Below are 12,200 nucleotides of genomic sequence, written 5' to 3' on the forward strand. Positions count from 1 at the left end.
GCTTAATGGTTAAAGTACTAAACTAGTAATCAGAAGGCTGCTGGTTCAAGTCCAACCATTGACAAGTTGAAACTGTTGGGTCCCTAAGCAAAGTCCTTGCTTGAACTGTATTACGTGTGAGTCACTTTGGGTTAAAGCGTCTGCTAAATGGTTGAAATGTCAATAAGTGTGTTGAAGGCATTAAATATGTGTGCAGACTGGAGTTCTTTATAATATACTATATAATATACAACATACAATCAAGTAGGTCAGTAAAAACATAAAATTCATAAACTTATACAATAGGCTTTGTTGTACTTTTGTCAGTTAATAAGGGGTTCAATAGAATTAATAATGAACTTTTCCGAAAACGGGTTTTGCACATCCTCTGTGGTGTTATATCATTACAAAAGGCAACAAATTCTGTTTTTAAACCTGTCACTACTCAGTGACTTACATATACAGCTATCTAAGCTATTTAAAGCACTGTTTGATCACCACAAAGAGTAAATATTTCCTGCTTTGTACCCATGTGCCCAAAGCAACATCTGTAAAGACATGAAGAAAAGTTCGATTTAAAGAAACTCTGGAGTCTTGACCTCAGCCAGAGTAAGCTGCTTTGGAATGAACTGGAACATCAGCTGAGGCTTTCTAGACCAACATCAGTGCTCAACCATACAAATCATTTTGACTGAATGAACACAAATTCCCACATACATATTTTAAAGTCTTGTGAGAAGCCTTCACAGAAGAGTGGCTGTTGTTATAGCTGAAAAGATCACATAAAGGTCAGTCTATTTTCATTTTAAAATGTGATATCCAACAAGCCCATGGTCAGGTGTCCAAATATTTTTGGTCATCTAGTGTACATTTATACACAAGGACCAGTTTTCCTAGATTTTTTTTTACTAGAACACTGTGCTTTCCTAAGATGGTAAAATACACCATTCTGGCATATTCCGTGCATTTTAGTCGCCAAACATTCTTTATACAGTAGCATTTTTTTAGACTTGGAGAAAAGATCTGCTTTGAAAAACAATTTAGAGGAAAGATAGAGTGTGGAAGAAGAAAAACCACAACTATTTTTACTTTTAAAGAAAGACTCAACCACAAAGCTGTGTGTGTGTGTGTGTGTGTGTGTGTGTGTGTGTGTGTGCGTGTGTATGGTGTGGTTTCATTGTGGTCACTGTTGTGTTTGTCTCTTTCAATAAGGGGGGAACGAAAGACCAAACCTTTCCAGTTAAAGTGTACCCAGACCCAGCATACACATTAATATCAGTAATATGAATAAATGTATATTAATTAACAGTCAACAAGCAACAGTTAGTCTCAGTCAGCCCACCTCGACCCACTAGACCCTCCTAACCAATGTAGCAACAATTATACAACACATTAGCATTACTCTGTTTTTAATTACCTCACAAAGATAAATAGACAATGTCTTTGTGAGGACTATTGGTATGGTAAAGTCCGAGAAAAAAGAACAAATCAGAAAAAGATCAAGAAAGCATTTAAAACAAGTCAGGTATTTCATAATAAAGAAAAACAGAAGGATAAAAAATATTTGAAGGCACTGAATATTAATTCATTCATTTACTGTCTGTTTTACCTCCGCTCCATCCTATTCAGGGTCACAGTGGGTACGATTCACTGGGCGAAATCTAGAAAAAAATACCCTGGACAGGTCTCCAGTCCCTCACATGGCAAACACACACACATTCACACACATACACTGGGTATCTCCAATTAACCTGACTGCATGTCTTTGAACTGTGTGAGGAAACCAGAGCTCCCAGAGGAAATCCACCAGACACAGGGGGAACACACAAGCTCCAGACAGAAAGGACCCAGACTGCTTCACCTGGGATTAAAACCAGGACCTCTTTGCTGTGAGGCAATAGTGCCACCCACCAAGCCTGAGTTGCAGCCGTGCTGCCTGAGTATACATTAATTTAAAACATAATCAGGTGAAACTACAGCCCTGCTACCTACACCAGCCCAAGTTCAAGTTTAATGTCAAACACCGTCATGGACAATTTTGTATTTCCAATTCACCTAAGTTAGATGTCTTTGTACTGTGGGAGGGAACCGGAGCCTTAATCCACTTTAAAAAAGCCTTACTCCACTTAAAAATGAAAATCTAAATTAAAAAATACAAATGTAACAATTTACAGTCTTTGGATAAATACAAACACGTAACTTTTATTTATGGAGGAGACATTTCAACGACATGTACTTCAATACCGCCCAACCCTGGTAATACACACTTCACACTTCACACAACACACATTCAGAATGCCAGCTTTCACACTGGACACTGGCATGTGTGGGTGTTAAAGGCATCTGTGTGAAACACATTATCTGAGGTCATTTTACAACCATGCAGCCACTCAAAGCTGCACACACAACAAACACAGCTGGAACAAAACCAAAGCACTCTGAAAATACAGAACAGCAGTGTTTCTCCTCTCCCACCAAGTTCTGACAGTTTAGAGAACTGAAAGCCACTAAATGTCACCCAAAACGTTCATAAAGTCCTAAGGGACGGTAAGGAAATGTATATATTTTAAGGTGGCAGAAGCATATTCTGACATTTTATATCAACTAATGATGTAAAACTGGTCTCTGTATGAAACCATGTGGCACTGACATTTAATGACTAGTTCAACCAGCCAATAAAGAGAGGAAGTGAGTTTTCATGCATAACATGACATGTGATTTGGTCACAGTAGATGATCACAGCCAGAATAACACATAAGCAATGTTATATTTAAAGCCCTACATAATTCACAGACGTGCAAATCGTGTCAGGGATCGTGAAATGACCTGTTTCCCGTGTAATATGCAATTTGTTGTAAAATTTTTAATTTAAGGTTTGTGTTTAGCATTTTAATGTTTTTTATTCACGTAGCAATCAAGTGCATCACGTTTACTGGTTAATTTGCAGTACGAGGCAGTCCTAGTGTAACCAAGCGTCTTTAGAGTTTGCTGAGTTTATAAAGAAAGAAATAAACTGTTCATAGACAAACTATCGGGAGCATAATACTTTGCTGGCTTGTTCTTTTGAGGCGCAGCACAGACTACAGAGAGATGATCACATGTGAGAAGCACACTTTTCCATTGATTATTAAATCCACAAAGGGACAAAATGAACTCAATATGTAAACACATACATCAAACATTGCCAGCACGCTACAGCACAGAAAAGTATGTGTCACTAGCAATCCTACAGCAATTCATTTAGTTGCTCAAAATATCCAAGATGTTGAAGTGTAAAGCAGCTAAAAACTCCCAACCAATTCTGTGTACGCAGAGGTGGGTGTGTATCACATCTTCACTGAATATTCTACTTTACATTCATTTATAAAGGAAGGCTACACAGTGTATTGTGGCTTCCATTCATTCTATCATTATTTAATGACTGACATGAAATGTGGCTCTTTTCTTTAAAAATATGTGAAATCTGTGATTTTTTAAAAACGAGCACATTAAGCACATTTTCCCGTAAATTTAGTGGGTTTCTAGTTATATTGGTTTTATTTGACACAAATTGTTTAAAATAAAGATCTTTAAAATGGCTATTTTTTTTCCAGCCGAAAAAAACATTTTGTAAAATGCAGTAAAAACAAGAATCTTGTTGATGACATTTATTTAAATTACAAAAAATAGGAAGAATATTTTTTCCTGTTAAAGTTTTTTATAAATATAAAAAATGTGGAGACAGAGATATTTTTATCACTGGGATACATCACTTTTCCTATTAGCTACACATTTTAATAATTTAATAGTTTCACCACCTCTTCATTCTAGTCAGAGTCGCTGTGGGTGCAATTCACTGGGCAAAAGGTAGGAAACACCCTGGACAGGTTGCCACACCTAGGCCAAATTTGTATCTCCAATTAGCCTGACTGCATGCTTTTGAATTGTGGGAGAAAACCGGAGCTCCCGAAGGAAACCCATATCGACACCGGGAGAACACCCAGGACCTTCTTGCTGTGAGGAGACAGTGCTACCCACCGAGAACTGAAGGCACTAATTGATGGAAGTTTGAAAGTGGAATTTTTGCCCATTTCTGCTTAATACAAGAGTTCAGCTGCCCAAAGGTCTGTGGTCAATGTTGTGTGGCCACAGACAGGCCAGTCAAGCACACGCACTCTGTGTCTACAAAGCCAAGTGCCTGGCATAGTCTTGCTAAAATAACCATAGACTTCCTGAGAGAAGATGCCACCTTAATGGCAGCATGTACCTCTGAGTCAATGGTACCTTCACACACATGCGACCACAGATACTTGTGGTCTTAGTTTCTGAGAAAAGAAAACCAAGTGGTTTGGTCAATTCTTTAGTAGATAACAATGTGTTCTCTCACCTGGACAGCAAGCAAGCCATCTGCATCAGGAAGGATGCGGTAAGTATGCACATGACGCTGGAATCTAGAAATGGCACAGAAATTCTCATTAGCCTTGGTAACAAACACACAAAAAATAGTGAAACCACAAAGCTCACAAATGACAACCAAACCCAATGAGTGAGTTTCACTCCACTGAACTGACACAAAAACTAATTAACATAAAAACAGGTTTAAAACATGCAAACCACTACTGGTTGCTAACATGTGGCCACAAAGCCAATGCTTTAAAAATGCATCTGGGTTATAGGACAAAATGTGGTTGGGTTTTCTGCCTAAACTGATGAAACACAAAGAAATGTAGGTTATTTTCATAAGGGAGTTTTTTTTTTCTTCTTTTTTATTAAATAAATTGTTTTATAATTTACAGTTCTGGCTATTTGTTAACCTTATTTGTATCTGTTAGTATTACATTTAACAGCAGTGACATAGCCGCTTATTTAGCTGTTGATCAGATTTGCATAACAGTCATTTGCATGGTTTAAATTTGAGAACTTTCTGGAATTTGTAGCAGAATTAACCCTCTTCATGTCAAAGCATCTCAGTTTGGTTACGGTCTAAGTTTAGGCTTCCCAAATGACGCATTTTCTTCTACTGTTGATTTACTTTTGTGTTTCAGCTCATTGACTTCATTTAATTTCTATAAAGTTTCAGGTGATGAATTACTAGACCAGCATGGTCCTACAAAAATATTCAAATTTAAATGTGTTGTTTACTTAATGCTTGGAAGCTCTCCAGGCCCTAAATCAGCAAAATGATGGCCTTCACATTAAAATGCTTTATTTTCAATGAAGGTTTTTTGTTTACATTTACATTTTCAGCATTTAGCAGACACTCTCATCCAGAGTGCTTCCATAGTAAACATTATCTTACTCTAGTTTAAGTAGACAACAGTCCAAGAACACAAATCAGCTAAAAACCCTTTTAGAGCCAAAGTTTTTTTTTTACCAAGAAATAAATAAGAGCATTAGTACATGTCAGTTTAAGTGCTTAGTAAAGAGGTGATGGAGGTTTTTAATCATTTTTTTAAGACAGTGAGAGACTCGGATGTTCGGACAGACGAGAGAAGCTCATTCTACCACTTGGTTGCAGAGAAGATCCTTGATGCTTGTCTTCCTTGAGTTCTAGGTGGAGGATCAAGTCGAGCGAGACTAGTGGCTCGGAGGTTGCGTGGTACAGAGCGGGGTTTTATTAGACCTCAAATTTAACTCGGGGCTGGTCCATTTTTGGCTTTCGTTGTTCCATGTGAAGTGCTTTTTTTTTTTCGAAATACACATTTGTCTGATGTATCCAGTACACATCCATTCCCAAAATGCTCTGAAAAATCTGTTTTGTTCTTTTAATTAAATCCACAACTTCATTCTTTACTTTTTTCTTTTTATAATAGATGCATGACCAGAGACTTTCTCCATGTATGGGCTAAAATGCTTTTGTAGTGTTTTTGAACTTCATGCATCTGAAGAATTTCGTAGAAGAAAGATCCACTAAAATTGATCAGGATGAGATAAACAGATCTAATTTGGAAAACAGACTCGGGCTTTGTGTTTTTAAAGCAAAGGGTACCTCAGGTTACAGCTTCAGTTTTACTTTTATAACTGAAACATCTGTACATACCTATTCTGTCCCAAAATACCGATCAGTTAGTTCAATAAAAATAAAAAAATTCTGTTATAACTTGCTTGAAGATTTAAACATATTTACTGAGTTATAAATTCAGTTGTTAGTATTTCTGTTGTGACTTTTAAATGCAATATTTGTATCTAACCCAGTGATAAAAATTTCATTTTCAGCAAAAGGCAGAAATTGACGCTTTGCATTAAATTACATGAGCATGTCCAACAGTTTAAGAACTTTTTTTTTTTGCTATTTTATTTATGCCCCCCCCCCCCCCCCCCCTCCTTTTCTCCCAATTTAACCTAGTCAATTTGTCTTCCGCTGCTGGAGACACTTATCATGCCCAGGGAGGGTATATTTGCCTGACACACGCTCCCTCCGACACATGCACAGTTTTTGCTTTTTGGTCGCTCATACTTCCATGGATTTGTGCGTTAGGACAGTTTTGTGCACTTCGAGTCACGCAGTAATCTCTTTGTTCCTCCACTTCTGTACAGACGCCTCGGGCTGCTAACCAGGGTCTTTACACAGCATCAAAGACCTCACCCTCTTTTTAGTCTGGTCTTTTCTACCCAGCAGACTTTAGTGGCCAATTTTGTCTGCTGCACCACTGCCAATTGTGTATACTAGGGGGTGCACAGGCACCTGGGAGCAGAGCTCATAATCCCAACTATGGTGCGCTAGTGGAGTATCCATAATGCATAATTCATTAAAGAAATGTAGGAACTTATCTACATTCCATATCATTATTGAAAGATTCTGAGAATATTCAGACATATCTCTGTGCCTGTGAGAAAATGCCAAATATTCATCAGTGCATTTACAAATGCAAATTAAGCAAATTAAGCCATATATCAACAACATCCAGAAACACCACCACTTTTCTTGGTTGAAGCTAATTTGCCTGGACTGATGCAAAGCAAAAGAGTGTGCTGTGGTCTTGCTAATCCACCTTTCAAACTGTTATTGCAAATGATGGACAGTGAGAGTCTGGGGCCCAAAAGAAAAGGCCGTGATTGTTTAGTTAAGGTGCTTGGGTGTCACAGCAGTCTAACATGCTAGCACATCATTGCGAAGCCAGTGACCTGTCCAGGCTTCAAAACAAACACAAGTGGACAAGTTTGAGAGAAGGATGGTCAGATGGGGTCTGTTCCCACTGCCGCTGCGATATGCAGTCTCTGGGACTGGTCTGGGTGGTTAGGGTGTCATAAAGCTTGGTGTGGCTCTCTGTACGTGATCTGGCTCTGTGTGGGAACCCAACACTGGCAGGTGATAAAAAGCGGGCACAGATTGGACACATGTCAGAGGAGGTGTGTGGTGATCCTACTCCCCTTGATCAGATAGGGGGCTGTGCAAGCAGCATTGGATTTACAGTTGGTTGTTGGAAATGAGTAGATTAGCAGATAAAGGGTGGGGGATCCAGAAAAATGGATTTGCAGTTGGGTTTGTAACTGTGTTTTAGGACACAGTTGAGTCTTTTATTGTCATAGATGATTGGTGTCATGTCAGTCAACATCATTATCAATTTAGTTCATTCATCATCATGTTCATAAAATATGAAACAGTACTATCTAGAATTTCAGCTCTGCTGGGCACCCACATGGATTGGCTCGTTGGTGGGTTGGATGCCAGAGAGCATTCCTCATAACTGATCCAATTACGACTTCTGCTGACTGACCGATGGTGCCTGCATCAGTGGCGAGAAATAATAGAGATCAGTGCGTGACTCTCAGTGTGCATGACTGAGTCCCAGATGAACTTGTGCTGGTGAAAAGAAGTGGTCGGCTACTGCACGTGTTGTAGGGGGTGTGTGTTAGTCACGGCTCTCCTCAGTCAGGAGTGGAGATTAGCAGTAGTAGAGAGGAGCGTAATGCAATAGAGTAATTGGATACGACTAGATTGGGAGGAAAATTGGGCAAAATGCAATACATACCTACTCTTACAGTCACAAAAAAATTAGCTCAATCAGATTTAGCACTTAGCCACAGTTTTGTGTAGTCTGTTTGTTATTTCTAATAATATGTGCTAAGGTATTTACCTACGATGTAAGTAGTATTTTTGATATGTAAAGTGGTATATTACTTACACTTGCTTTTAAATTACATACAATTATTTTTTAATTGCAAAAAACATTATTTAATAGCCGATGTGGGTAAACGGTAGACACTAACAAACTGAAGAACAGAAAAAGCGAAAAGAGGTAGGAAAACTGTACAAGGAAGTGAAAGGGAAAATAAAACGAAACCGATACATACACTATATGAAATATCTGGAGAGTAGAAAAGTCGTTCGACCTGGAGGCCTCAGCCCTCAGGAATGTCTGTGAGGAAGCAGTACAGTCACCGAAACTTGGTAATTCCCTCCAGAGGCCAGGGGAGGGAAAACAGGGAGTCTAAATCAGAGTGATTCTAATATAATGTCAAGCAGAAAGGGCTTTAAGTGGCACTGGCAACTTTGAAATGACACCTGACACTAATATTGGAATTGTGACATGAGCTCATCTAAATGGCAGGGCTGTGCAGAAAGCACATATGACAGCCAGCCAGGGGAACTACAAAATCTAAGCAATCCTTGTTCTATTTAGTGTTTGGCATGTTCTCCCTGTATATGTGAAAATTTCTACGGACCATTAGATTTCAAGTCATGTCAGATTTAATTGTAAAGAATATTATCTCAAAACACCTTTATAAAATGTAGGTCCAAATAGTCTCTAATGAGCAAGCCTGTTGCTACAGAAGCAGGGAAAAATTTTAAGGACTAGGGTTGCCACCTGTCCCGTTTTTTCCGGAATTGTCCTACTTTTTAATAGTCCCGAAAAATGTGTTCGAGCTAGAATTTCTGTTACATCCCTTTGTTGCTTCCCACTTTTTTTTTTCATCAGGCAATCAGTTAGCAGCCCAAGGGTCCTTGTGAAGTTAACCGATAGCTAATTGCACTGTATCTACTATTTATCGGTCGCATTATTATTATTATTATTTTATTATTTATTATTTTATTATTTTATTATTTTATTTTTTATTTAACAGTCATTAAGATGAGTCGTTAAGGTGACCCACTTTCTGTTACCTGTTCCATATTCACAGTTAAAATTTTGATTAAACATGAGGCAAAACCGCTTTGGGCGACAAAAAAACTAAGAGTGAGGCTTTAGTTGAAATGTGTTGACACCATTTAATCAAGAGAGATTAGCCGCTTAGGTGGCGCAGGGGTAAAGTATGCTAGCTCACCAGAGTTGGGGTTTCGAATACATCGTATCGAAGCTCAGCTCTGCCTCTCCGACTGGGCTGGGCGGCCGCATGAACAACGATCGGCTGTTGTTCAGGGTTAGAGGGTAAAGAAAGTCGGATCATAGGTCCTCATAACTGGTGCGACTGCGGTCCCTGCTGGCTGACTGATGGCGCCTGCACAGGGCTGAGGAATAACGCTGGTGGGGGTGTGGCCCTCCGAGCACAGTGCCCGTCAAGTGTATGAACTCGACTCGTGCAGGTGAAAAATGCACTATCTGTACTGACTGTGCGTACCGGAGGGGCGCATGTCAGTTGGGAGGCGTCCTCAGTTAGCGGTGAAGGGTCGAATCAGTATAGAGGATGCATTCAGGGTAAATTGGACACGATTAGACTGGGGGATAAAATTGGGGGAAAAAAGTGGGGTTTTTACCACTGCTTTATCATGGTCAGGGTTGCAGTGGTACGATTAATTGGGTAAAAGGCAGAAAACACCTTGAATAGCTTGCCAGTCCATCACAGGACAGACACTCACACTTAGGCAATTTCTAGTTGGGTCACCGCTGGTCTGTTTCCACTGTGAAACACTGGACGCAAAGCAGGAATACTCTGGACAGGACGCCGATCCATCACAGGGCTCCAGCCATCCCGAACAGACACAGCCAATCATGTCTGTGTAGACTCCCAGCCAGCCTATAGCACCACTGAGATTTTAACCCAGTGGGCTAGTATAATAAACCGCGCACCAACCAATCGCCATTCCCCCCATTGCACCTGATGTGATTTGACTGTATTATTATAAATGCAAATCTAATAATGCAAAATGGTTCTTGGGACTGGCTGAATCATAATTCAAAAGAATCTATTTGCTCAACCAAATTAAAGTTCTCATCGCTATAAATCACTTTTCTTGACTCAGTAACTAATAGTTCTAAACTTGGCATGTTTTTGTATAAATGTAAATATATTTTAAGCTGCCAGTAACCAAAATGAGTGGAAACCCAGTCAAGCTCTCAGAAATAAAAGACTTCCAAGAACGGCCCTGTGGCTTTGCGAAAATAAAAGCGCATGCTGAGCAAGAGAGTCACATCCTTCCTCCACAAAGGAGGTAAAAGTATTTTCAAAACTCCCAAGAGAACCACAGTCTGTTAGGCACTGCTGATCAAATCAGCCTGAACTCAGTAAGGCACAGCAAGCATGTATGAGAGGTCGATGCTGGTGTGAATAGAGCTACAGATGGGTGACAGATTTAGAGGAAAAAGGAACATTAAGTATATTAGCAAAGTTAAAGGCCATCAGGAAACGCTGGAACAGCTTCAGTGAACCCTGGCAACCCTGGATTCTACAAGACTTTCGAACTGTACTGGAGAAATGGAGCATTATTCTTCCAAATGCTATTTCTTGGAGGACCAGTGGTCCCAAACCATGCTAGCAGAATGTCCCCCAAAGCATCACAGAGCCACCACACTGTAGGGATCAAGCATTTAGGTGTACACTGCTTTCTTGGTGTACGCTACACAGGCATTTTTAAATTACCATAGTAATTTTGCATATCTTTGTTTACCAGTGTCTATCATTTAGCACCTGAACTTACTTTATTATTGCGCTATGAGCTACAGATGGGTGACACATTCAAAGGAAAACTACATTTAGTATCTTAGCAAAGTTAAAGGCAATCAGGAACCACCAGAACAGCTTCAGTGAACCCTGGCAACCCTGGATTCTACAAGACTTTTGAACCGTACTGGAGAAATGGAGCATTATTCTTCCAAAAAATGTTTCTTTGATTGATAATAATATGATAATGGTGGCCAGGTACACTATCTATGATGTCAGCTGGACGGTGGTTGCTAAGTTGGTTTGAGATGGGGAGAATATTTTAAAACAATTAGCTAGTCATAGTGACCAATGGACCAATGCACCAATGAACCTAAACCATGCCACCGCAGTCACTCACTGTAGGGGTCAAGCACTTAGGTCTATATTGCTTTCTTGGTGTATGCTAGACAGGCATTCTTTGGTTACCATAGTAATTTTTTTAATCTTTATTTACCAGTGTCTATCATTTAGCACCTTAACTTACTCTACTATTGCCAGCTTGCTTTAAAAACCAAGTCAACTGAGCAGGATGTTGACATGATAGAACATGATCTAAAGGCATCTGCGAGGTATGTTTCACTTATTGTTTATTTAGACTTTTCTTTTAATCTCTCTTTCATCTGTATGGGCGAGTGGGTGTTACTTACAGTAGACAAAGTGCATAGGCACCCGGCACGGACTCGCTGTCCCGTAACAAGAAGCTGCCGTCCTTTCCAGCCCGAGCCAGGAGCTCTTCTGCTTGAACCCGGCTGATGTCCCTGTGGTACCATGCTTGCGTCATCATAATAACCGAGCAAGGGCAGAAAAAAATTCCTTTAAAGTCTTTACATCCACTTTTGAACTGCAACGTTGATCGATACTGGGGTAAAACAAAGATGGATCAAAGGAGGGCGAAGGAAGAATCAGAAAGGACAATTCTGATTCATGATCCCGACTCAAACATGCACATTAGGACTTTAAGATCTTTAACAGATAAGCAATTCAGCAAGGCCAAATAGTGTTTTGGCACAGTCATGTGTGTTGGCTTTCCCATGAGGGTATCTTCCATACCAGTGTGAAGATTTGGCAGTTGTTCAGATGGATGATGTTTAAAGAGGTTCCTTCAATTATGTACTTCCAGAGAGGCGTCCAACTGATGCTAAACCTTCTGCAACACTGGTCACGCGTACACAAAAAAATGTTATTTAAACAAAGGCGTCTGTTATCCTGTATACAAATTAACGGTGTAGTATCTCTTCCGAGAAGAGGAACTAAGCCGAGCTAAAAAAGAGCTGGTTTGGTATCTGAGAGTACAGCGGAGCAGAGCCGAGACAAAATTCAAATGATTTTCCACTCAGTGATTTCACCTTATAAGGAAAACTGGGGAGGAACCCCACTGA

The 12,200-nt window shown here is 39.8% G+C and overlaps 1 protein-coding gene across 1 annotated transcript in view; it reads right to left on the reverse strand.

The window, feature by feature from the left end:
* inppl1b (inositol polyphosphate phosphatase-like 1b) overlaps window positions 1-11,677 on the reverse strand; it is a 46,885-nt gene extending 35,208 nt beyond the window's left edge. The window contains exons 1-2 of the mRNA XM_062999825.1: window positions 11,469-11,677; window positions 4,346-4,409 (exon numbers count right to left, since the gene is read on the reverse strand). Of these exons, the coding sequence (XP_062855895.1) occupies window positions 4,346-4,409; window positions 11,469-11,605 (201 nt within the window). The 5' untranslated portion in view covers window positions 11,606-11,677. The remainder of the gene's footprint in view (window positions 1-4,345; window positions 4,410-11,468) is intronic.
* Window positions 11,678-12,200: the final 523 nt, after the last annotated feature.

The sequence above is a fragment of the Trichomycterus rosablanca genome, chromosome 8 (genome assembly GCF_030014385.1).
Source record: "Trichomycterus rosablanca isolate fTriRos1 chromosome 8, fTriRos1.hap1, whole genome shotgun sequence".
Lineage (NCBI taxonomy): Eukaryota > Metazoa > Chordata > Actinopteri > Siluriformes > Trichomycteridae > Trichomycterus > Trichomycterus rosablanca.